At 34.9% G+C, this 27,906-nt stretch overlaps 1 protein-coding gene across 8 annotated transcripts in view; it reads left to right on the forward strand.

Annotated features, from left to right (window-relative positions):
- LOC148947248 (zinc-regulated GTPase metalloprotein activator 1-like) overlaps positions 1 to 27,906 on the forward strand; it is a 261,597-nt gene that overhangs the window by 115,768 nt on the left and 117,923 nt on the right. For 7 of the 8 annotated variants that reach the window (XM_089097348.1, XM_089097347.1, XM_089097351.1 and 4 more), the window contains exon 9: positions 6,783 to 6,972. In XM_089097348.1, coding sequence (XP_088953474.1) covers positions 6,783 to 6,972 — 190 coding nt within the window. Of the gene's footprint in view, positions 1 to 6,782; positions 6,973 to 26,449; positions 26,577 to 27,906 lie in introns of those variants that run through there. The other variant, XM_089097349.1, reaches the window with a different exon arrangement.

Genomic DNA, 27,906 nt, shown 5'->3' on the forward strand with positions numbered 1-27,906 from the left:
AGTAATAGGAGTATATAGGAGTAATATGAGTGATTATAGGAGTATAGGAGTAGTATGATTATAGGAGTAAGTATTGATTATTGATTGATTATAGGAGTAATATGAGTAATAGGAGTAATAGTAATAGTAGTAGGAGTATATAGGAGTATAGGAGTATAGGAGTAGTATAATTATAGGAGTAAGTATTGATTATTAATTGATTATAGGAGTAATATGAGTAAAAGGAGTAATAGTATTAGGAGCAATAGTAATAGTAATAGGAGTATATAGGAGTATAGGAGTAATATGAGTGATTATAGGAGTATAGGAGTAGTATGATTATAGGAGTAAGTATTGATTATTGATTGATTATAGGAGTAATATGAGTAATAGGAGTAATAGTAATAGGAGTAATAGTAATAGTAATGGGAGTATATATAGGAGTATAGGAGTAGTATAATTATAGGAGTAAGTATTGATTATTAATTGATTATAGGAGTAATATGAGTAAAAGGAGTAATAGTATTAGGAGCAATAGTAATAGTAATAGGAGTATATAGGAGTATAGGAGTAATATGTGTGATTATAGGAGTATAGGAGTAGTATGATTATAGGAGTAAGTATTGATTATTGATTGATTATAGGAGTAATATGAGTAATAGGAGAAATAGTAATAGGAGTAATAGTAATAGTAATGGGAGTATATATAGGAGTATAGGAGTAGTATAATTATAGGAGTAAGTATTGATTATTAATTGATTATAGGAGTAATATGAGTAAAAGGAGTAATAGTATTAGGAGCAATAGTAATAGTAATAGGAGTATATAGGAGTATAGGAGTAATATGAGTGATTATAGGAGTATAGGAGTAGTATGATTATAGGAGTAAGTATTGATTATTGATTGATTATAGGAGTAATATGAGTAATAGGAGTAATAGTAATAGGAGTAATAGTAATAGTAATGGGAGTATATATAGGAGTATAGGAGTAGTATAATTATAGGAGTAAGTATTGATTATTAATTGATTATAGGAGTAATATGAGTAAAAGGAGTAATAGTATTAGGAGCAATAGTAATAGTAATAGGAGTATATAGGAGTATAGGAGTAATATGAGTGATTATAGGAGTATAGGAGTAGTATGATTATAGGAGTAAGTATTGATTATTGATTGATTATAGGAGTAATATGAGTAATAGGAGTAATAGTAATAGGAGTAATAGTAATAGTAATGGGAGTATATATAGGAGTATAGGAGTAGTATAATTATAGGAGTAAGTATTGATTATTAATTGATTATAGGAGTAATATGAGTAAAAGGAGTAATAGTATTAGGAGCAATAGTAATAGTAATAGGAGTATATAGGAGTATAGGAGTAATATGAGTGATTATAGGAGTATAGGAGTAGTATGATTATAGGAGTAAGTATTGATTATTGATTAATTATAGGAGTAATATGAGTAATAGGAGAAATAGTAATAGGAGTAATAGTAATAGTAATGGGAGTATATATAGGAGTATAGGAGTAGTATAATTATAGGAGTAAGTATTGATTATTAATTGATTATAGGAGTAATATGAGTAAAAGGAGTAATAGTATTAGGAGCAATAGTAATAGTAATAGGAGTATATAGGAGTATAGGAGTAATATGAGTGATTATAGGAGTATAGGAGTAGTATGATTATAGGAGTAAGTATTGATTATTGATTGATTATAGGAGTAATATGAGTAATAGGAGAAATAGTAATAGGAGTAATAGTAATAGTAATGGTAGTATATATAGGAGTATAGGAGTAGTATAATTATAGGAGTAAGTATTGATTATTAATTTATTATAGGAGTAATATGAGTAAAAGGAGTAATAGTATTAGGAGCAATAGTAATAGTAATAGGAGTATATAGGAGTATAGGAGTAATATGAGTGATTATAGGAGTATAGGAGTAGTATGATTATAGGAGTAAGTATTGATTATTGATTGATTATAGGAGTAATATGAGTAATAGGAGTAATAGTATTAGGAGTAATAGTAATAGTAATGGGAGTATATATAGGAGTATAGGAGTAGTATAATTATAGGAGTAAGTATTGATTATTGATTGATTATAGGAGTAATATGAGTAATAGGAGTGATAGTAATAGTAATAGGAGTATATAGGAGTAATATGTGTGATTATAGGAGTATAGGAGTAGTATGATTATAGGAGTAAGTATTGATTATTGATTGATTATAGGAGTAATATGAGTAATAGGAGTAATAGTAATAGGAGTAATAGTAATAGTAATGGGAGTATATATAGGAGTATAGGAGTAGTATAATTATAGGAGTAAGTATTGATTATTAATTGATTATAGGAGTAATATGAGTAAAAGGAGTAATAGTATTAGGAGCAATAGTAATAGTAATAGGAGTATATAGGAGTATAGGAGTAATATGAGTGATTATAGGAGTATAGGAGTAGTATGATTATAGGAGTAAGTATTGATTATTGATTGATTATAGGAGTAATATGAGTAATAGGAGTAATAGTAATAGGAGTAATAGTAATAAGTAATGGGAGTATATATAGGAGTATAGGAGTAGTATAATTATAGGAGTAAGTATTGATTATTAATTGATTATAGGAGTAATATGAGTAAAAGGAGTAATAGTATTAGGAGCAATAGTAATAGTAATAGGAGTATATAGGAGTATAGGAGTAATATGAGTGATTATAGGAGTATAGGAGTAGTATGATTATAGGAGTAAGTATTGATTATTGATTAATTATAGGAGTAATATGAGTAATAGGAGAAATAGTAATAGGAGTAATAGTAATAGTAATGGGAGTATATATAGGAGTATAGGAGTAGTATAATTATAGGAGTAAGTATTGATTATTAATTGATTATAGGAGTAATATGAGTAAAAGGAGTAATAGTATTAGGAGCAATAGTAATAGTAATAGGAGTATATAGGAGTATAGGAGTAATATGAGTGATTATAGGAGTATAGGAGTAGTATGATTATAGGAGTAAGTATTGATTATTGATTGATTATAGGAGTAATATGAGTAATAGGAGAAATAGTAATAGGAGTAATAGTAATAGTAATGGGAGTATATATAGGAGTATAGGAGTAGTATAATTATAGGAGTAAGTATTGATTATTAATTTATTATAGGAGTAATATGAGTAAAAGGAGTAATAGTATTAGGAGCAATAGTAATAGTAATAGGAGTATATAGGAGTATAGGAGTAATATGAGTGATTATAGGAGTATAGGAGTAGTATGATTATAGGAGTAAGTATTGATTATTGATTGATTATAGGAGTAATATGAGTAATAGGAGTAATAGTAATAGGAGTAATAGTAATAGTAATGGGAGTATATATAGGAGTATAGGAGTAGTATAATTATAGGAGTAAGTATTGATTATTGATTGATTATAGGAGTAATATGAGTAATAGGAGTGATAGTAATAGTAATAGGAGTATATAGGAGTAATATGTGTGATTATAGGAGTATAGGAGTAGTATGATTATAGGAGTAAGTATTGATTATTGATTGATTATAGGAGTAATATGAGTAATAGGAGTAATAGTAATAGGAGTAATAGTAATAGTAATGGGAGTATATATAGGAGTATAGGAGTAGTATAATTATAGGAGTAAGTATTGATTATTGATTGATTATAGGAGTAATATGAGTAATAGGAGTGATAATAATAGTAGTAATAGTAATAGTAATGGGAGTATATATAGGAGTATAGGAGTAATATGAGTGATTATAGGAGTATAGGAGTAGTATAATTATAGGAGTAAGTATTGATTACAAATTTCCTAACTTATTATGCAGAGCTAATTGAGCGTGTTTGATCGCGTTAATACCGATATCAGGTTGTTCCAGCAAACCGTTATAAGGGAAAACTGTTAATGGAAGACGCAGCTCTGCTGCAGGGGGCAAATTTCGTAGGGGGGCAGTTGCTCCAAGATCTTGAAATTTCAAGAATTCGTACTTTACGCCAGCGTATTTGCATCAGTCAATTTAGTTGTTTGATATGCAGTGGATTTTCAGCAAAAGATTCTGCCTTTTAAATCTATTCTTTTCAAATATATAGAAAGGCAATAGGCTAAATTAAAATTTCAATTTAAGCTTTATATCTAGTTTTTGTTTAAGCGTCAACGAAACTTCAACCCTTTTGTGAGTTTGTGAAGGGGCAGCAACGCACTTAGCTGTATAAAAACTTAGATGCTTAGTATACTTAACATAAATAATCAAAATACTTAGCTGCATACTTCTCGACGAAACCCGTTTTCGACAATTAATTAAGTTTTGCTGTCTGTAAGACCTTAGTTTGCTCCACCCCCTCTTCCAATTTCTAAAAGAATGACAAAAGAAATATTTCAATACAAGCAACGTATTGAGTTTCCATTAAAGTGCAAATGACGGTCTAGCCTTTTGCATGGTTTAAGAGATGGCAACACCGCTTTTTATTTGTAATAATTTCTATTAGTTTTAAGTTAGGCTTAATGGTCACTGTTAATTTTTGTTTGTTTTAGGTTTCATCCCTTCATTCATATCGTAATTTCTTTTAATAGTAAGTGCAATATTTTTATAAGGTTCTATCAGCTCGTTTAATTTTAAATTCACTCTACACTTTTCACGGAAAACTGTTTTTTTTTCTGAAAATGGTGGTAGGCTGGATGCTAGCGTCCCAGTGAAAGCATTTGATTTCGGGGGTCAAAACAATAAACAGGTGGTTAGTTTAACCTTTTCTTTGCTCATATTCACGACCATCCCTGTCCCTCCAAAATCAAAACGCGTTATCTACAAAAAAATGCTCAGCAATTTAAGCTTGAAGTAGCTAGACCGTATAGAATATGACGGCATGTGTTGATTTTTGAATAGGAACAAATCACAAAGTAAAACGGGATGCGAGGAAAGAGGAGGGCTTTAGGGTGGGCGCAGGATTTTAAAAAGGGCCAGAAGTAGGAATGTACTATGAAAAAAATTAGGAAAATTTTTGTGACGGGGGGGGGGATAGCCCCAAAAATCTCCCCTGCATACTTTCATTAGTTTATGGCTTCGTAGGCTTCACCAGATAATCCAGTAGGCTTGTCAGTAAAGTATGGACCGTTTGATTAAATAAAAAAAGAAAAAAAAATACATAGAGTAATGTACCTGTTACCGACTGGCTACCATTTCACCAACAGTATCTTATTGACATTTTTATCATTTGCTGTCATTAAAGTATTATTTGTCACGGGTAGTTGTCTATGTTTTCAATGGTGGCTGATAGATGGCTGAAATAGCGCATCCATTTTGGGGCAATTACAAACTGGATTGCAATATTTTTTATGCAGAAATTTAAATTTCAAAATTGTTGGCTTTTGAACTTTACAATTGTATTTTTTTGGATTTTGGTAGACTGAAAGTCAAACTATTTCTATTTAAATTTGAAACTATGCCAATAGGTGCCAGTAACTGATTCATTACCTTAGTTTGTTCTGATTTTGGATGATAAACCTCTTACTGTGTGATACTGTCTTCTCAAATACTGTAGTAGGACATGTGGCAATCGGCTATTATAAATTAGTACTGGTCAACATACCATTAAAGTCCAGAGAAATGGGAAGGGTCATTTATAATTCCAATGTAAACACGATGCGACTGCAATTAAATTCATTCTTTCACCCTCACTCTCATTACCATTACATAGGGATGCGTAACAGTTATGACCCACCTAATTTCTTTGGTGAATGACCACTAAGTATCAGTCTGGGGCTCAGTCATCGCCCTCTAAAGTAACCCCTGGAGATAGGGGGTGTAACTAATGACACTGGATAGGTGTTGATTAAATCTGCGTATAAAAGACCGATTCTATTGTACAGGGGGCTGGAGAACGCCATTACAGTGTCTTTACAAGTCTGTATCGAATTCATAAGTCATCGATGCGGGTAATTTTTGAACATATGGTCCGTAATTCTGACAGAAGATGATGCCGTAATTTATGTGTATTGATAGGGCGTAAATGGTCTCTTCTTTGATATAAATCATTATTGGAATTTATTTCTACATTCATTTTGACAATCTGGAATCGAATCCTTTTTGAGGGTAACTTTCCGCATTTCCTTCACAAATTGTTTGCTGTCAACTTCTCCTTCCTTTGTAAAAAAAAGAGGAAAAGATTATGAGTCAAGGTTTCCACATGTCATGCAAAATTCTAGCTAAGGTTTGTGTGTGTTCTTCTGCTTCAAAGGTGGAATTTTGCTAAAGAAATGAAGGATGGAAAGTCCTGAGATATGATAAACAATTTTATTTCCATTTTTCCGAATTATTTTCGTTTAATACTTTTTCTCTTATTCTCATCCTTACCCTCAAAATTTAATTAAATTCAAAATAAAATTTTATTTTAATTTGTGGTCTAAAATTTAATAAAAGGGTATCTCACGAAATTGCTGGAAATTATTAACGATAGTAAGGCTTTTGTAATGTATTTAGCGTTAAATTTGAATCACTGTTGATGTTAATGTGACGTTAATCACTGTTGGCGTCCACTCGTCGTTTATTAACGTACTGTTAATGTTTATACCCAGAATTGCACTGTCGATTTCCTGGAAATACGTTTTGATTCTTAGAAATGTGTTAAGAAAATAGTTAATTGGTCTGGACTCTGACTTCAGGGAAGAATTATTTCAGTTCTGCAACTATGTACGCATATGGGAGATGCTTCTCTGGGATGATCACCTGCCTCCCTCCCCTAGTTAACCATAAGTAAGTCACAATAATTGTTGTGCTTAAAGTATATTTACGCTTTAGGTTAGACCGACTGGTTATGCTGAAGCCAAATGTTCCATCTCATGAGATGCCCTTAGGATTCTCTTCACTAACAATTGAATTTCCAAACGCAATGGACTTTGACAAGCTAAACAAGTTCCTTGAAAGACTTCTTTGGGAAAAAGACATTTTGAACTCTGAAGGCTTAAGAATAGAAGTTGTTCGCTTAAAGGTATACTTGTTTCTTTACTAGGCTTCATGCTTGGATACGAAAGAAGAATTGTTCTCTAATTTTACTTTTTCGCTTTTCCGCTGCTTTGATTGTTTTTTTTTTTTTTTGTATGTCTTAGAACCTTTAAGCCCACCCATTAATTGCAAAGACTAATGAAAGAAAAATATGAATAATACTAAGAGGGGTCACGATAAAATAAAAGTTCAAAATAGGGATAAAATCCAAGTTAACAGACAGTGTATAGAAAATTCACAAAAAATACCAGATATTTCGGTCACATATACAGTGACCGTCATCAGTAGTAAAAAAAATATCTGGTATTATTTTGTAAATTTTCCATACACTGTCTATTAAAAAGGATTTTATCCCTATTTTGAACTTTTATTTTATCGTCATGGAAAGGCAGTGTGGTCTCCGAAATTATCTAAGAGGGGTCACTCTGCCTCAGAAATGATGTACACCAGGTTTCACGTTCCAAGCGTGGCGGAACTGTGCCAAGCGTTCTGGAGACTGTGTCAAACGTGACAAGACTGTGTGGCAGATGTGGCGTTCCGATATGTTCCCCAGGTATGGAGAGCTCGGCACCTCCTGGATAACACTTTTTGACAGACTTTGGGCTCTACTTTCATTAGGGCACCGTTTGTACCTTGTAAATACATGACGTCGCTTTCAGGCCTATAGGTCGTATCTAAGTTTTTATGCTACCTCTACTAGCAGCTCACCGCAGCACCAAGTCGTTTAAGGCCAACGCAGCTACGTACATTCCTCCTCCATCCCAATCTATTCTTCCCTCTTTACACCATCCCAGGAACTTCCAATTTCCCTTAAATATTTCCTTACGACATCTTCCCACCCTAACCGAGGACGACCTGCTTTTCGGTTGGTTCTAGGCAGTTGGCCGAAAATGACAATCTTTGGCAATCTGTCATCCACAGAACGTGCCCTAGCCATTCTAAAGTTTCTTTCATTATAGCCCCAGAAATCGCGGTTGAGCCGCACTTTTCGTACAGCCTACTGTTTGAAATACGGTAAGTCAGTCGGAAACCCAAAATAATCCGTAGGCAATTTTTCTGGAAAACATCTGACAAATCTTCCTCCGTTTTTCGGAGCGCCCATGCTTCAGAACCATTCTTGACCACTGTCATCACTATAGCTTCCGAAATTGTAATATTGGTTCGCACACTTATCTTTCTATTCTTCCAAATTTTTTTTTCAATGCTGAAAAAACGCTGTATTAAATACCCATTAGGTAATATTATACCCTTTAGGTAATTGCCAGAACCGTTTGCTAAGTATTTTTTTAAAGGTGGATCAGCAGAGCAATGTAGATCAGAAGGGGCAAAGTTTGATTGAATATATATTGCCCTTCTCTTTGAGAACCGTAAGAAAACTATTCTATGCATCTCAGAAGTGTGAAAATGTCGGATGCGACCTTTAGGTGTGGTAGTGACAGTAAAACCTTTAGGTGTGACAGTGGGAGTGGTAATGATGTTCATCCCTGCTCATCATAGGTCCTGATGAAATCTTAAAAAGATAAAAAACGTTGAAAAAAGATTTCAAAATTTCTTTTTTTAACCGGTATGGCAGAACCATGGTCTCCAATGACTGCGTGCAGCCTGTCAGAGTGCCCTGTAGCCTCTGCGGAAAACATTTTGTGTTGCGGCAAAGTGTTGCAAGAAATGGAAAAAAATTGCTCAGTTTAGCTTTGAAGTTTCTCTAGTGTAATATACAAGAGCTAAAAATATTTTCTTTGTATTCTTCTGACGGGAATAAACAGACATAGGCCGTAAATATACGACTCTTGTTGAATTGTCTAGATGCTTAAAAAAAAAAAAAATCTAAAATTAGTCACCTATTTTTTGTGTTATGTTTTTTAATTTTTTATGATTTTTTGTATTGTAGAAAAAACTTTAATGATCGGAGGCACGAAAGCCTCTGCAGCTCCTCTTACACCCACTCCTTTCCAGTACCACTAGTCTCTCTGCAGAAAGGTAGGCATGTTGGAACTTTTTCAAACCTGAACCCTGAAACTATTCTCATTCTGTGTGATTGGGGAACCAAAGTGGGAAAGTGGTATCTCCAGCATCCAGGTATATAGTTTGTGCCAACATTTATGACTAAAGAAAAGAACAAAGGACTTTTGATTTCTTTGGTAGAAAATCAGCTAATCATATCGATGGGGTAACATTTTAAAGAAAACAACCATGAAACAAAATTAAGTATGTATGAAAGATGTGTTTTTGCGATCAGCTTTTGACTTTTGCATATCTTATATGGTTGTTGATGCAATTTTTTCTTTCTGCCTTGGAACCCTGTAATAGAACTTGGCCATCGCCCTGTTTTAGGTATGCCTGCTTGTTACAAATTTACAGTATCACCTTTTTCCACATATCAAAAAAAAAAAAAAAAAAACCTATTGGATTTTCGTCATGAAGTAAAATTTTTCCTCATGGCGATTATTCTACAATTTTCAGTAACCAAAGTAGCATAAAATAGAATCAACTCGAATTTCTTAATTTGCAGAATTCTGAGAATTCCAGGAGCTGAAATCGTTTGTATGCTTTAGAATTCGACGTAAATTTGTAAAGAAAATGCGTATTTAACGTGTATTTCAAATACATAAATCAGCAAAAAATACATATATTATTAGGCGAAGAACAACTATAATCCAGATATTTTGCCTTTATAAGCAAGAAGTTGTCGTAAGTTCTTAGAAAAAAAACTAGGGTAAAAGAATTTGAAATCAACAAAACAACAAGAGTGAAAATTTGAAAATTAAGATCGTGAGGAAAATACTAAAACAATGAAGAACTAAAAGACAAGAATTTTCAAAAATAGAAGCAGATCGAAAATGAAAAACAATCCAAAAAATAAAAATCAACCGAGTTACTTTCTGAATTGGCCAGTAGGAAAGTTATCATTTTTGTATCTTCCTTCCAATTCTATTTTAGAAATCTATACATTTAGGTTATTCTTTTTCCTGGTTGTTCTTTTGATTTGATATATTATTGGCTTTGCTTCAATTCTTCCTTTTCATTTTTTCTAGTTATTCCACACCAATCCTTTTTTTGTATTAGACGGGTTTTGTTACTTTTGCGGAATATTTATGACATAGTTTTCTACTCTGAACTATTCTTACCTGAAGTCCCATTTTTAGAGTTTTTTCTTATATACAGAGTGTTATCATGTTTGGCTAGTTCCATTTCAGATCTTTATAGAATATCTCAAAAACATATAACATTATTAAGTCAGACCTTTAAGGGTACGTTGTGGCGGATTTTGAACTAGCCAGGTAGCACTATGTGTATACTATTAATACTACCACAACAGTTACTGTAATTAATGACGTTAAGAGTATTAAGGTAAAACTATTTAGGGAATGTTTAGGTGGAGTTTCTATTAATCGAAAAAACTATATGCCTGTTACTGCCAACTGCGCCGTCTACTTTATTCTAATAAAAGTAAAAATCAGAAAAATACAAAGCGATTCTAACCATTAGATTGTTTTTTTTTTGAAATTTTGCGCTTCTATATTTTCTGCCCCCGGGGCAAGTTTACCCTTTGTCCCCCTTAAGAGCGCCTCTGAGTCTGTATTCCCTGTTGTGAAACACAACCTTGTCTTAGTTTTTGGTAAGGCTGTCTGATGCTTCTGATTCCAGGCTCGGTGGTAGCGTGCCCTAGAAAGAGGGAGACAGGGTGGTTCCCAGCCAGATAAAGCAAGCACTCTCTAGCGTCAATTGCTGAACTACTTTAAGACGATTTGGGTACAAACCAGGGGGGTTTTTACCCAAATGTTGAAACTGTTGAAACTTAAGCCTAGGTTCAGTATATTGAATTTGTCACTGGGCAAGTCCCGGGGAAAATGAGGCCTTGAGGCGAAGAAATGAGACTTGAAGCAAAAGGTCTACCTATGAATACTAAACTTAGAGAATCGGAATTGTTGACTGATGAGAAGAGATGTGACCCAGACAATTGGAAAGAGATCACTATAGAAATAGATTAATGGCCAATGACTGTTGAGTGTGAGCCTCTCTGCCCTCTGCGGTGCGATGGGCACATGCTGGATAGTGGTTTTTCAGGATTGAAGCCAAGATTCTCTATCAATTAATGTTATCAAATAGTTTCAAGGTCCTTGGTTGAGGCTTTGTTGCTCTTGGGGTATCCACGCACGATTTTGACAGAGACAGTCGTAATATTTAAGGCATACGCTGGCATAATGATCCTATAGAAACTCCAAGAGGATAGAGGGTGAACTTGAAGGCGAAAGTTATGCATTAATATTCCATTGGATCTAGGAACTTATCCTAAAAATGTCACCTTGGTGGGATCTCTCCATCCCCGTTTTCCAAAAACCATCTATAACAACTTCCTTTTCATCAATTCTGTTTTCTATTCGTTTTTGTTTGCACCTTAGCATCGGAGTTTTTTTGCTGATTCAGGGATATGGGGGACCATTCGATGTAGAATTTGATGTGTTGAATTACTATAATTTTTTATACTTTTAATTAAACGAAATCAAACAGTTCGTGGTAACGAACTGTAAGGAGCGACCCGGCTCAATGGTAACCGAAAGTCTAAAAAACGGAATTTTGATACCAATAGATGCGTCAAAAGAATCAAATTTTTATGCTGATTTCAAATATATAAGTTTCATCAAGTTCAGTCTTACCCATCAAGAGTTACGCGCCAGAGAAAATTTGCCTTATTTTCGGAAAAAAGGGGGAAACACCCCCTAAAAGTTATAGAACCGTAATGAAAATCACACCATGATATTCAGCGTATCAGAGAACCCTACTGTAGAGGATTTAAGCTCGTATCTACAAAAATGTGGAATTTTGCATTTTTTGCCAGAAGAAAGATCGCAGATGTGTGTTTATTTGTTGTTTTTTTTTCTTTTCCCCAGGGGTAATCGTATCGACCCAGTGGTCCTAGAATATCGTAGGAGGGCTCATTGGAACGGAAATCAAAAGTTCTAGTGCCCTTTTTAAGTGACCAAAAAAAATGGAGGGCAACTAGGCCCCCTCCCACGCTCATTTTTTCCCAAAGTCACCCAATTAAAATTTTGAGATTGCCATTTTGTTCAGCATAGTCGGAAATCTAATAAATATGTCTTTTAGGATGACTTAATGCCCCACAGTTCCCAGGGGATGGGCTGCAAGTTATGAACTTTGCCCATTGCTTACATATTGTATTGGTTATTGGGAAGTATAGGCTACAGACATTTTCAGGAAAGATTTTTTTCTGGTGAGGGGGGACGGAGGAGTGGGTTAGTCGGGAGAATCTTTCGGTGGAGGATGTTTCTTTCGGGTAAGAGACATTTCTATGAAGGTGGCGCCGGATTTCCAAGCATTATTTAAAAAACGATCAGAAATTAAATTAAAAAAAACAAGTTTTTTCAACTGAAAATAAGAAGCAACATTAGAACTTAAAACGAACAGAAATAATTACGTATATGAGGGGGTTCTCCCCCAAGTCAATACCTTGCTCTTTATGCTACATTTTTTTTTAGTGCTTTCAAAAGAGCTGTCTATTCTAATTAAACGGCCTTTGTGATTCAGGGGTTTGTGAATTAAACAAAATTTTAACTTTTGACGTAAAGAGCATGGTATTGACTAAGGAGAGAACCCCCTCATATACGTAGTAACATATACGTAATAAAGAAAAACAATAAAAAAAAACAAGCGATACGGCTCAATAGTAATCGGAACTTTTAAAAACGGAATTTTGATGTCAATAAATGTATCAAAAGAATGGGCTTATAATGCTGATTCTAAATATATAAATCTTATTAAGTTTAGTATTACTCATCAAAGGCTACGAGCCTGAGAAAATTTATCTGATTTTTTAAAGAGTGGGTAGATATCCCCTACAAGTAAAAGAATTTTAATGAAAATCACACCGTCAGATTCAGCGTATCAGAAAACCCTATTACATAGGTTTGAAGCTCATATCTGAAAAAATCTGCAACTTATGTATTTTTTGCCAGAAGAAAAATATACGAATATAGAAGTTCGTTACGTAAGTTAATTTGTAAATTACGTCAGAACCAAATTTAGAGACAGCCATTTAGCAAAAGAAAAGTAAAATTTTTATGCAAATTTTGTTTACGTATTCAATGACGGTGAACCAAAATAAAAGCTGCATTGACTAAAAAACGATCAGAAATTAAATAAAAAAAAACAAGTTTTTTAAACTGAAAGTAAGGAGCGACATTAAAACTTAAAACGAACAGAAATTATTCCGTACATGAAAGGGGCTGTCCCCTCCTCAACGCCTCTCTGTTTACGCTAAAGTTTTTTATTGTTTAAAAAAATAGAGTTGTGAGAAAGTCAAATATACGGAATAATTCATATACGGAATAATTTCTGTTAGTTTTAATGTCGCTCCTTACTTTCAGTTTAAAAAACTTGTTTTTTTTTTATTTAATACACTCAAGAATTAGGCGTAGGCTAGATCTCAGAAAACCGGTTTCATAGCAACAAAGATAAGTGACGGGTGATAAATTTGCATTGTATTTGTATAATTTGGACTATATGTTGGCACATTGGGGGGGGGTTTATTTTAGGTTAGGTTAGCGGTGCTGTCTACATACTTTACCAGCCCCTCCGTAATGTGCAAATATATAGCCCAAATTATATTACTATACAAACTAAAGGTGAAATAATCAGAGCAAGTGTGATTCAAACTTGGGTGATAAAATAGTCAAAACTCAAAAAGTAAACATTTTTATGTCATTCTGTCAAAATACACGTTGCGTGGTGGTTCTTAGGTTTTCAGAGATTTTGTTTGCCTTACCAGTAGCCACCCGGTCTTAAAGTCTACCCTGTGGTCAGATCCAATCGAATTTCCTTTTCGGTTTGTTTCTGTTGCTTTATTGAACCTAAGAAATTCAAAATTGATATTTAATGCTCTAAGGCATCGATTTATTATACTTCCCTAACACTGTTTCCTGGATGTGAGGAATTAAGGAAAAATTTGGATATTCCTAGTGACTGTGTTGCCTAATAAACATGCAAGTGCTTCTAGGCAAAATTAAGTTGCTTAGGAGTGCCAATTGAACCTTTAGATAATCATTTCTTACAAAATTCAAATAAAATCTTTTATTTTAAATTCTATTAGGTTTTTGCTGCATGGATATAAATCGGTATTTGAAATCATTTTCAGACTAGGGGAGATAATTTGTGATTATAATAAGGTTTGTTTTTTTTTGGCTGATTTCAAAATTTTACATCATCTACAACTTTTGTGTTAACATTTTAAAAAAGTTCGTGATTCATCGACTTATAGGCCATTTTAAACTATTTAACATAAAATTTTGCTCTAATAATGATTTTTTGGTGCATTTTTTTGCACAATATTTTTTTCCTGTTATTCAAATCATTTAATTGAAATTATCCGACGGACAATACTGTTTTCTATTACAATTTCCTTCCACTAGGATAATTTTTTTTTCATAGTTCTTGTGTCTGGAAAGTTTTCATTGCGTTGGTATTTCGACCTTGTGTTCCGCAATAAAAAACAATTTTCCAATAGGTAAAAACAATTTTATGTAATTTTGTATCCCTTCTAGTCTTTTTATCCTTTTTAGAATAGTAACTTGGAAATCCCTCACAGTCAGTCAAAAGGAATGTTTAATAACAAAAGAATAAGTGCCTTTCCAGCCATGTATTTGCCCCCTCTGGACAACGCTCGTTTAGTTCCATTGAAGAAATATTTGTCCAGCTAGAAATGTATAGGAAAATAATATCTGAAAGGTGAAGGAAATTGCATACCTTGGATATTTGTTAGACAAAGTGTGTGAAAGATGAAAGAGCCTTTGGAATTTTGTCATCTTTTCATTGTCCATAACTGACTTAATAGAGGATGTCAATTGACATGGATTTTGCTTCATTTTTTCTCTCAAATTGCTTTCTTTTTTCTTAAAATGACGGTAAAGAAATATTAAGATGGTTAGGACACGTCCTACGGACATAGATGACAGATTCCCAAATATTGTGGTTTTTGGTTATCCATATGGGGTCAATGAAAAACATGTTGTTTCCCAGTGGATTTGGAAGAGGCCCTAAATAAGGGGTTTAAGTGAAATCGGAACTGCCCGGGAGGGTGTGAAGAGTGAAGCTTTGAAAAGATCGGGGTGAAGGAGGAGTGTCCGGGGCTGTGTTGGCCTTATGTGGCTTGGTGCTGCAGTGAAATTTTGTTAATAGTAGGAGTTAAATAAAAAAAAAATCGTGGTTGCCCTTTACCCAAATAAATTTAAAAAAAACTAAGTTTTCCGATGGAATTAAAGAGCGAAGTTGAACATAAAGTAAAATGTAAAATGAACAAAAATTATTACTTCACAGCCTATCTAGCAAAGATCAATAAAACTAGTGCAAATAAATCAACTCGTGACATTTCCCTGTGTTTGTAGGATTACAGAAAACTAGCGCTTTACTGAAAACAGTCAATTGAAAAAATAAAGTCAATTGAAAAAACTTAGAAAAGTCAATTGAAAAAATAAGAATATTGAATTGGGAGTCAAAAGTTATTACGTATCCTCACAACAACAAACTTATCTACAACGCTAGTAGAGTAAGGGGTTATATTTTGCGTAGGTTATGTTCCATCCTGTGTTATTTGCGGCCTTTACGTTCCCTGGCACCTTTCCATGGCAGATTACCAGACTGAATATTGCTACTGTTGTCAATTGAATATGGAATTATACAAAACCTACCAGACAAGTTTCCGGGCCAACCAGACATGTTTCTGGGCCAACCAGACAAGTTTCTGGGTCAACTCTAAGTTTCTGGGCCTTTACGTTCTCTGGCACCTTTCCATGGCAGATTACCAGACTGAATATTGCTACTGTTGTCAATTGAATATGGAATTATACAAAACCTACCAGACAAGTTTCCGGGCCAACCAGACATGTTTCTGGGCCAAGCAGACAAGTTTCTGGGTCAACTATAAGTTTCTGGGCCTTTACGTTCCATGGCACCTTTCCAGAGCATGTACTTATGGATTTGCTACGTTATTCTATAGAAGCTCTACACCTTTTCAAAGAGAGTGAGTATTTGGCATTTTTGTAAAAAGGGATTCGCAAATTGGACACTATGAACGATATTAATTAATGTTTTGAATAATAGGAGTGTGTAGGATTCTAATTAGTGATTGGATTGTATGAAGGGGGAGAAAAAAAAGGATTAAACTGATTAGCAGTTAAGGTAACCCCGAAGGAGTTGTTAACTCAGGTAATTTGTTATAAATTTGAAACATCATCAGTCTATGACAATGGCTAACGACGGTAGAATGACATTGTGACTTGACCTAGCTTTACCTTTCCGATGTGGTCTGTATAATACACAAGTGATGTTTGATAAGTATTGTTAATTTAAAATTGGTTGTAACTTTTCCGTTGTTCCCTCATTTCTGCGAGCAGGAGAGGGGAGGGGTCAAGTTTAGAGGGAAAACAAAAATTACTACTTCTCAAAAAAACCCAGGAAAAGACTATCTGGGTCGGCCCACAGATACGTCTTTACCACCTTTCTGAGGGCAGGGGAGGGTGTGGGGGAGTCAATTTCAGAGGGAAAACCAAAAATACTCAGAATTGAAAATAAACAGGATCTGTCTCATGGGCAAAGCTCAGAGGCCCTTTGTTCCCCCATGTCTGAGGGGACGGAGAGGGTGGGGGTCAATTTTGTAACTACCCAAAAAAACAATCATTATCTAAAATCATCGTGCAGCTCTATCATGGGGACAGCTCAGAGGTAATTCGTTCCCTCATTTCTAAGGGGCAGGAGAGGTGGGGGGTTAATTTTGGAGGGTAAACCAAAAATACTCAGAATCGAAAATAAATTAGATCTACCTCAAGGGGAAGACTCAGAGGCCCTTCGTTCCCACTTTTCTGAGGGCAGGGGAGGGGGGAGGTCAATTTTGGAGGGAAAACCAAAAATAGTCAGAATCGAAAATAAACGAGATCTGCATCAAGGGGAAGGCTCAGAGGCCCTTCGTTCCCACATTTCTGAGGGCCGGGGGGGGAGAGGGGGAGTCAATTTCAGAGGGAAAACCAAAAATACTCAGAATCGAAAATAAACCGGATCTGTCTCATGGGCAAAGCTCAGAGGTTCTTCGTTCCCCCATTTCTGAGGGCAGGGGAGGGGAGGGGTCAATTTTGGTGGGAAAACCAAAAATACTCAGAATCAAAAATAAACGGGATCTGCCTCAAGGGGAAGGCTCAGAGGCCCTTCGTTCCCCCATTTCTGAGGGGCAGGAGAGGTGGGGGGTCAAGAGGTCCTTCGTTCCTCCATTTCTGAGGGGCAGGAGAGGGAGGGGGTCAATTTTGGAGGGAAAACCAAAAATACTCAGAATCGAAAATAAATGAAAACTACGCTTTTCTGACTGAAGATATACATTATAATCAGAGAAATGTGTGGGACCATCAAGCACAGTGCTATGAGCTAGACTCCTATTGCGCATTTTCATTTTAAATGTTATTACAGATCCGAGTAAAAGCATGCTCAGTATACCTCATTCTTTCATTCTAACTTAACTTGTAGGAATAGGACTTCATTCGAGCAAGTAAATCAATTTTATTCAATGTATAATAGTGTACAAAAAGACTATTATTTTTCCTCATTCCCCCACCCAATGACCAGGTGCTAATGTCTCCATCTCGCTCGCGCTCAGTTTTCTTCTTAATATACGGTAGAAATTAAGGCTACGCGATCTCCATATTTCGTAATAACCATCATGTGTAATGTAGTGATAATCATCCAATCTAGGTTCCCGATCTAAAAAAAATGAAAATTAAAAAGCTTAAAATATATGGAATTTGTATATGATGTAATGAACAAAAATTATTACTGAAAAAACCCTTATGCCTTCCCATGGCCCGTGTGGGAAGTTGGGGGTTAGGTGGGAGAATCTTTCCATGGAGGGGGTTATTGATTTCCCAGCATTATTTAAAAAAGCTTCCTATGCCAATTAAACAAAAGTTTTGGATATTTTTGTCAGTTTGTAGTTGAGTTTACTTAAAAAAAAAAAACTACCACTAAACAAAATCTATAAATAAATGAAACCCAAACCGAAAAGAAATTACAATAAATAATCGAGTCAAACTCAAAACGAGCAGAAATTAACATAAGTTGGGGGCAAAACCCCTATGCCTTCCCAAGGCCAGTGTGGGGGGGTGGGGGGTTAGGTGGGAGGATCTTTCCATGGAGGGGGCTATGGATTTCCCAGCATTATTTAAGAAGCTTCCTATGCTAATTAAACAAAAGTTTTATTAGAATAAATAATTGAGCCAAACTCAAAACGAGCAGAAATTAACATAAGTTGGGGGCAAAACCCCTATGCCTTCCCAAGGCCAGTGTGAGAGGTTGGCGGGTTAGGTGGGAGGATCTTTCCATGGAGGGGGCTATGGATTTCCCAGCATTATTTAAAAAGCTTTCTATGCTAATTAAACAAAAGTTTTGGATATTTTTGTCAGTTTGTAGTTTACGCACTAATATCAATATTTGTAACGATTCTATTTGAACTTTCTCCAAGTTGGTCAAATTGATCTTAAAAGGGTTCATGATAAAAAAAAATAGTTTGGGGGGCAAGAAAAAAAAAACTAAAATAATGTCGTGAAATCATTTTCAACACTCAGAGCAGGGGGACGTTGAGATTGAATTATAGAGAAACATCGAGTTTACTTTAAAAAAAACTACCACTAATCAGCATCTATAAATAAATGAAACACAAACCGAAAATAAATTAGAATAAATAATTGAGTCAAACTCAAAACGAGCAGAAATTAACCTAAGGTGGGTGCAAAACCCCTAGGCCTGCCCCTGGCCCGGTGGAGGAGTGGGGGGTTAGTGGGGAGGATCTTTCCATGGCGGGGGGCTCTGGATTTCCCAGCATTATTTAAAAAGCTTCCTATGCTAGTTAAAGAAAATTTTTGGATATTTTTGTCAGTTTGTAGTTTACACACAAATATCAATATTTGTAACGATTCTATTTGAACTTTCTGCAAGTTGATCAAATTGATCTCAAAAGGGTTCATGATAAAAAAAAGTTTGGGGGGCAAGAAAAAAAAACTAAAATAATGTCGTGAAATCATTTTCAACACTCAGAGCAGGGGGACGTTGGGATTGAATCATAGAGAAACATCGAGTTTACTTAAAAAAAACTACCACTAATCAGCATCTATAAATAAATGAAACCCAAACCGAAAAGAAATTACAATAAATAATCGAGCCAAACTCAAAACGAGCAGAAATTAACATAAGTTGGGTGCAAAACCCCTATGCCTTCCCAAGGCCAGTGTGGAGGGTTGAGGGTTAGGTGGGAGGATCTTTCCATGGAGGGGGCTCTGGATTTCCCAGCATTATTTAAAAAGCTTCCTATGCTAATTAAACAAAAAATCAGCATCTATAAATAAATGAAACCCAATCCGAAAAGAAATTAGAATAAATAATCGAGTCAAACTCAAAACGAGCAGAAATTAACATAAGTTGGGTGCAAAACCCCTATGCAGTCCCAAGGCCAGTGTGGAGGGTTGAGGGTTAGGTGGGAGGATCTTTTCATGGAAGAGGCTCTGGATTTCCCAGCATTATTTAAAAAGTTTCCTATGCTAATTAAACAAAAGTTTTGGATATTTTTGTCAGTTTGTAGTTTACGCACTAATATCAATATTTGTAACAATTCTATTTGAACTTTCTCCAATTTGATAAAATTGATCTCAAAAGGGCTCATGATAAAAAAAAGTTTGGGACAAGAAAAAAAAAACTAAAATAATGCCTCGAAATCATTTTCAACACTCAGAGCAGGGGGACGTTGGTATTGAATCATAGAGAAACATCGAGTTTACTTAAAAAAAAAAAAAAAAAACTACCGCTAATCAGCATCTATAAATAAATGAAACCCAAACCGAAAAGAAATTACAATAAATAATCGAGTCAAACTCAAAAACGAGCAGAACGTCTGGATTTCCCAGCATTATTTAAAAAGCTGCTCACCAAGTTTAGCGAAATAAATTCGTCTATTCGCGTTCCACTTCATGATCCAAATTGTAAGAAGCAACTGAACGTACATCATCCCATTTTTAAGGCATTTTATACATTATATCTTGGAAATTAAGCCTCTTCTTATCATTATTCTGCAATTCAAACGCTTAATACCCCAAGCATATGCGAGTCAAATTTCACTTTAAAGTGCTGGCGTATCTGATGAAATAATTTAAGTCGTATGATCAATTTAGTAAGGACACTCGATATCAATCAGCATTGAAATACAATTCTTTTGATTAATAAGAATACACATTGTTAAGACACATCTGATTTATTAAAAATACTTGATCATTCAAGAAAATTGAGTTTTATTTTCGAAAAAACTAACTTATACATGATTATTTACTTAAAAATCCTAGGAGGAACTGGGTTTTGTTGGATGGTATGGAAAAAAATGATATGTGTGAAATATTCGCGAAACATACGAGTAGAAAAAATCCTGCACTACAGATAAGGGTATTGTGTTTTTTCTGAACTTTCTGAGTGAAGAGTACAATTCTTTTGATTAATAAGAATAAACATTGTTAAGACACATCTGATTTATTAAAAATACTTGATCATTAAAGAAAATTGAGTTTTATTTTCGAAAAATCTAACTTATACATGATTATTTACTTAAAAATGCTAGGAGGAACTGGGTTTTGTTGGATGATATGGAAAAATGGTATGTGTTAAATATTCGGGAAACATACGAGTAGAAAAAATCCTGCACTACAGATAAGGCTATTGTGTTTTTCTGAACTTTCTGAGGGAGGAGGGCGGGAGTAACTAGGGCAACAGTCTAACCGTTGACGGTTCACGGGAGTTGAGTTGCACGTGGGTTCAGGTACACGGGGGTTAATTTACACGCGGGTTCATCTACACGGGTTTAATTCAAGAAATTATAAAAAAAAAAAAAAAAAAATGTTAGTAAGTAAGTAACAAACTCTATGCTTTTTCTGCATCAATTGTCGGATATGTTGAATAAAATATGCAAAGTCGACATAGCTTTATTTCATTTTTAAGGTTAAACGTCTGAATTTCTACTTCAAAAATTCTTAATTTTCTCATAACTTCTGATGGATTAAGTTAAACGAAGTAATTTAAAGATATTCAAAATCAGCATTAAAATACAATTCTTTTGATTAATAAGAATACACATTGTTAAGACACATCTGATTTATTAAAAATACTTGATCATTCAAGAAAATTGAGTTTTATTTTCGAAAAATCTAACTTATACATGATTATTTACTTAAAACTGCTAGGAGGAACTGGGTTTTGATGGATGATATGGAAAAAAATGGTATGTGTGAAATATTCGCGAAACATACGAGTAGAAAAAATCCTGCACTACAGATAAGGCCATTGTGTTTTTCTGAACTTTCTGAGGGAGGAGTACAATTGTTTTGATTAATAAGAATACACATTGTTAAGACACATCTGATTTATTAAAAATACTTGATCATTCAAGAAAATTGAGTTTTATTTTCGAAAAATTTAACTTATACATGATTATTTACTTAAAAATGCTAGGAGGAACTGGGTTTTGATGGATGATATGGAAAAATGGTATGTGTTAAATATTCGGGAAACATACGAGTAGAAAAAATCCTGCACTACAGATAAGGCTATTGTGTTTTTCTGAACTTTCTGAGGGAGGAGGATGGGGGTAACTAAGGCAACAGTCTAACCGTTGACGGTGCACGGGAGTTGAGTTGCACGAGGGTTCAGTTACACGGGGGTTCAGTTACACGCGGGTTCAGTTACACGGGTTTAATTCAAGAAATTATGAAAAAAAAATGTAAGTAAGTAACAAACTCTATGCTTTTTCTGCATCAATTGTCGGATATGTTGAATAAAATATGCAAAGTCGACATAGCTTTATTTCATTTTTAAGGTTAATTTACACGAGGTTACGTGCGGGGCCGCACGTAACCTCGTGTAAATTAACCAATTTTCTTGTAAAACTCAATTTTCTTGAATGATCAAGTATTTTTAATAAATCAGATGTGTCTTAACAATGTGTATTCTTATTAATCAAAAGAATTGTACTCCTCCCTCAGAAAGTTCAGAAAAACACAATGGCCTTATCTGTAGTGCAGGATTTTTTCTACTCGTATGTTTCCCGAATATTTAACACATACCATTTTTCCATACCATCCAACAAAACCCAGTTCCTCCAAGCATTTTTAAGTAAATAATCATGTATAAGTTAGATTTTTCGAAAATAAAACTCAATTTTCTTGAATGATCAAGTATTTTTAATAAAATCAGATGTGTCTTAACAATGTGTATTCTTATTAATCAAAAGAATTGTATTTTAATGCTGATTTTGAATATCTTTAAATTACTTCGTTTAACTTAATCCATCAGAAGTTATGAGAAAATTAAGAATTTTTGAAGTAGAAATTCAGACGTTTAACCTTAAAAATGAAATAAAGCTATGTCGACTTTGCATATTTTATTCAACATATCCGACAATTGATGCATAAAAAGCATAGAGTTTTTTAATTACTTACTAACATTTTTTTTTTTTTTAATTTATTTAATTAAACCCGTGTAAATTAACCCGCGTGTAACTGAACCCCCGTGTATCTGAACCCACGTGCAACTCAACTCCCGTGCACCGTCAACGGTTAGACTGTTGCCTTAGTTACTCCCGCCCTCCTCCCTCAGAAAGTTCAGAAAAACACAATAGTCTTATCTGTAGTGCAGGATTTTTTCTACTCGTATGTTTCCCAAATATTTAACACATACCATTTTTCCATATCATCCATCAAAACCCAGTTCCTCCTAGCATTTTTAAGTAAATAATCATGTATAAGTTAAATTTTTCGAAAATAAAACTAAATTTTCTTGACTGATCAAGTATTTTTAATAAATCAGATGTGTCTTAACAATGTGTATTCTTATTGATCAAAACAATTGTACTCCTCACTCAGAAAGTTCAGAAAAACACAATGGCCTTATCTGTAGTGAAGGATTTTTCTACTCGTATGTTTCCCGAATATTTAACACATACCATTTTTCCATACCATCCAACAAAACCCAGTTCCTCCTAGCATTTTTAAGTAAATAATCATGTATAAGTTAGATTTTTCGAAAATAAAACTCAATTTTCTTGAATGATCAAGTATTTTTAATAAATCAGATGTGTCTTAACAATGTGTATTCTTATTAATCAAAAGAATTGTATTTTAATGCTGATTGATATCGAGTGTCCTTACTAAATTGATCATACGACTTAAATTATTTCATCAGATACGCCAGCACTTTAAAGTGAAATTTGACTCGCATATGCTTAGGGTATTAAGCGTTTGAATTGCAGAATAATGATAAGAAGAGGCTTAATTTCCAAGATATAATGTATAAAATGCCTTAAAAATGGGATGATGTATGTTCAGTTCCTTCTTACAATTTTGAGCATGAAGTGGAAGGCAAATAGACGGATTTATTTCGCTAAACTTGGTGAGCAGCTTTTTAAATAATGCTGGGAAATCCAGACGTTCTGCTCGTTTTTGAGTTTGACTCGATTATTTATTGTAATTTCTTTTCGGTTTGGGTTTCATTTATCTATAGATGCTGAATAGTGGTAGTTTTTTTTTTTTTTTTTAAGTAAACTCGATGTTTCTCTATGATTCAATCCCAACGTCCCCCTGCGCTGAGTGTTTAAAATTATTTAGCAGCATTATTTTAGTTTTTTTTTCTTGCCCCAAACTTTTTTTTTATCATGAACCCTTTTGAGATCAATTTGATCAACTTGGAGAAAGTTCAAATAGAATCGTTACAAATATTGATATTAGTGCGTAAACTACAAACTGACAAAAATATCCAAAACTTTTATTTAATTAGCATAGGAAGCTTTTTAAATAATGCTGGGAAATCCACAGCCTCCTCCATGGAAAGATCCCCCCACCTAACCCTCAACCCTCCACACTGGCCTTGGGAAGGCATAGGGGTTTTGCACCCAACTTATGTTAATTTCTGCTCGTTTTGAGTTTGACTCGATTATTTATTCTAATTTCTTTTCGGATTGGGTTTCATTTATTTATAGATGCTGATTTTTTGTTTAATTAGCATAGGAAGCTTTTTAAATAATGCTGGGAAATCCAGAGCCCCCTCCATGGAAAGATCCTCCCACCTAACCCCCAACCCTCCCAAACTGGCATTGGGAATGCATAGGGGTTTTGCACCCAACTTATGTTAATTTCTGCTCGTTTTGAGTTTGACTCGATTCTTTATTCTAATTTAATTTCGGTTTGTGTTTAATTTATTTATAGATGCTGATTAGTGGTAGTTTCTTTTTTAGTTAAACTCAATGTTTCTCTATGATTCAATCCCAACGTCCCCCTGCTCTGAGTGTTGAAAATGATTTCACGACATTATTTTAGTGTTTTTTTTCTTGCCCCCCAAACTTTTTTTTTATCATGAATCCTTTTGAGATCAATTTGATCAACTTGGAGAAAGTTCAAATAGAATCGTTACAAATATTGATATTAGTGCGTAAACTACAAACTGACAAAAATATCCAAAACTTTTGTTTAACTAGCATAGGAAGCTTTTTAAATAATGCTGGGAAATCCAGAGCCCCCCTCCATGAAAAGATCCTCCCACCTCACCCCCCACCCCCCCCCCGGGCCATGGGACGGCCTAGGGGTTTTGCACCTAACTGAGGTTAATTTCTGCTCGTTTTGAGTTTGACTCGATTATTTATTCTAATTTCTTTTCGGTTTGGGTTTCATTTATTCAGGAGGAAAGCATATGTAGCCTTTGTGGACTTCAAGGTTGCGTTTGACTCGATGGATCGCAACTCGCTCTGGCTGATACTTCGATCAACTGGTCTACCAGACAAATACTGCAAGTTGTTTGAAAAGCTTTACGAAGAGACCGTGCGTTGCGTCCAAGTCAACGGCAAACGGAGGACGACATTCGGCATCAAAACCGGTGTAACGACAAGGGTGTGCTGCCGCCCCAGAACTGTTCAATTGCGTGATAGACCATGTCATGACACGAACAACAAATCGCCTGCCCTTTGGTCTGCAGTTTGGAGATCGCGTTCTGACAGAAGCTGACTTCGCAGATGATCTTGGTCTCGTCGCTGACTCGATCGACCAGTTGACTGACGCTCTTGAAGTCCTGCAGGAAGAGGCAGCAAAAGTGGGGCTGAAAATAAACTGGCTTAAGACGAAGATAATGGCAATTGAGCCCCCAAGCCCAGTCTCGCCCCCTGAGAACATAACTGTTTGCGGACCTCCTGTTGAAGTTGTAAAGAACTTCACTTATCTTGGCTCCGTGCTGTCTAAAGACGGCTCTATAGAGGAAGAGGTGTGCAGCCAAATTTCAAAAGCCTCGACTATCGTCGGAACGCTTCACAATCTCTGGAGAATGCCGCATATATCTAGGCTCACGAAGATGCGAGTTTATAATGCAACCGTAAGCTCGGTCCTCCTCTATGCAGCAGAAACCTGGCCTCTCAAATCAAGAATGATATACGTCTGCCAGACGAAACAGCTCCACCGGATTGAGGGACTTCGATGGGACGATTTTGTAAGCAACGCAAGGTTGCTCGCACTCACCTCCCAAGTGCCATTCTCCGTCCAAATAGCGCACCGTACACTCAGATAGTTCGGACCCCTCCTGCCTATGCCGACGATAACCCCAGTCCAAATAGTCTACGATTTTGATGCTAAAGCTCATGGCTGGTCTCGCCCGAGGGGCAGACATAAAAAAAAACAAGTTTTTTTTTTAACTGAAAGTAAGGAACGACGTTAAAACTTAAAACGAACAGAAATTATTCCGTACATGAAAGGGGCTGTCCCCTCCTCGACGCCTTGCTCTTTACGCTAAAGTTTTGACTTTTTCACAACTCTTTTTCTTAAACAATAAAAAAATTTAGCGTAAAGAGCGAGGCGTTGAGGAAGGGACAGCCCCTTTCATATACGGAATAATTTCTGTTCGTTTTAAGTTTTAACGTCGTTACTTACTTTCAGTTAAAAAGAACCTGTTTTTTTTATTTATATAATTAAAGGCGAATCCAGCCCATCTGAGCTCGTGATAGCCAGCTTTTCCGATATTTATCTTAGCTTAATTCACAAACAAATATTTACAACAATTTCAAACAGTTCGTGGTAACGAACTGTAGGTAAGAGGTGACTCGGCCCAATAGTAACCGAAATTCTATAAAAAGAGAATTCTGATAACAATTATTACATGAAAAGAATTTTTTTTGCTGATTCAAAACATATACAATTCATTAGGTTTTACACATCAAAAGCTATGAGTCTTAAAATTTCCCTGATTTTCAAAAGAAAGGGATGTAAATGAAAATCACACCACCAAATTCAGCAAATTAGAGAGTCATCCTGTAAAAACTTCAAGCTCCGAATTTAAAAATGTAGAATTTTGTATATTTTTTTGCCAGAAGAAAGATCAAGGATGCGTTTTTTTTCTTTTTTTTTCAGGGATGGTCGTATCGAGCCAATAGTCCCAGAAGATCAGAAGTCCCAGGAAAGCGCTCATTTGAACGGAAATTAAAGCTTTTAGTGCCCTTAAGTGACCAAAAAGATTAGAGGGCAGCTAGCCCATTGCTATCACAATTGCATTGCAATTGTGCAATTATCCCACAATTGCTATTTTCTTAATGAATTATGTCTTCCTCTTCCTTTGTTAAGAACAGAGGAAGAAATAAATAGATTAAATAAATAAATAAATATTTCATGAGTGGCAAGACTGGATTTTTTTTTTAACCCCAATTTTTTACAGTTTCGCTTTAGTGAATATTTTATGAGCCTTGAACCCTGTGGAGGAAGGGGGGGTGGAGGGGTCAGAGGGTCAAAAAATATTGAAAATAAAAACTCGGAAGCTAATGAAATCGTAAATATACTTAAAGAAAAAATAAAAGGCACATTTAGAGTCAACTGACATTTTTGTAATGTGTACTATGGAAAGCGAACGGATGACATTCTGGTGGGATGACAATAAAAAGATGACAATGCAAATCTGGCGAATAGTGAAAAATCAATCTGGGATAAAAATACACTAACGACTAGATTACAACTAGAAATATTACTTAAAAAAAAACTGAATTTTCAGCAGTCAAGACTTCATTAAACTGTACGTCCGACCCAAGACATGATTTGGCGTGGAAGTCGAGCCAAACATACATATGAAAGTCTTAAGCGCAGATGATACTTATAGTGGTTATATACAAAAAACAAGTTTTTTTCAACTGAAAGTAAGGAGCAGCATTAAAACAAACAGAAATTATTACGTATTTGAAGGTAGCTGCCCCCTGCATAACACCTCGCTCTTTACGCTAAGTTTTTTAGTACTTTTAAAAAAGCTTACTGTTCTAACCGTTGTGTTTCAGGAGTCAACTCCTGAATTTGGGAAAAATTCAAACTTAAACTTAAAAAAAGAGGCGTTGAAACTTAAAACGGATAAAAATCATTACTTCACATCCTATCTAACATATCGATCAAAATACTGCAAATAAACCAACTGGTGACACTTCCCTAAGTTTGTAAGATTATAGAAAACTAGCCCTTTACTGAAAACACAAAACAATGAGTTTCGGTACAGTAAAAGTAAACCACTTAAGGACAATTTTAACAGTACAAAAATAAAGCATTTAAGGATTGTTGTTTTGTTTATTTTTTCTCGCTTAATTTAGCATCACTTTTGCACAATGAGCTCAGTTCAACTGGCTCACTTTGAACTGGCTCAGTATGCCAGTTCAGGGCTCTGGCTGTAGAAGAGCAATGACGTCAGGTTTCACCCCTGGAGATACCAGATCGGATCTCACACAATGCAGCAGATATAAAATAGGTGAACCAACCCTTAGAATCGCTGTGTCAACATTGGGGATAGTCCACCTTAGCTCAATACCAAACTTTGCGCAGATAAAAGATCATGGTTG

The sequence above is a fragment of the Artemia sp. Qi Xiang Cuo genome, chromosome 11 (genome assembly GCF_049724085.1).
Source record: "Artemia sp. Qi Xiang Cuo chromosome 11, ASM4972408v1, whole genome shotgun sequence".
Taxonomy (NCBI): Eukaryota; Metazoa; Arthropoda; class Branchiopoda; order Anostraca; family Artemiidae; genus Artemia; species Artemia sp. Qi Xiang Cuo.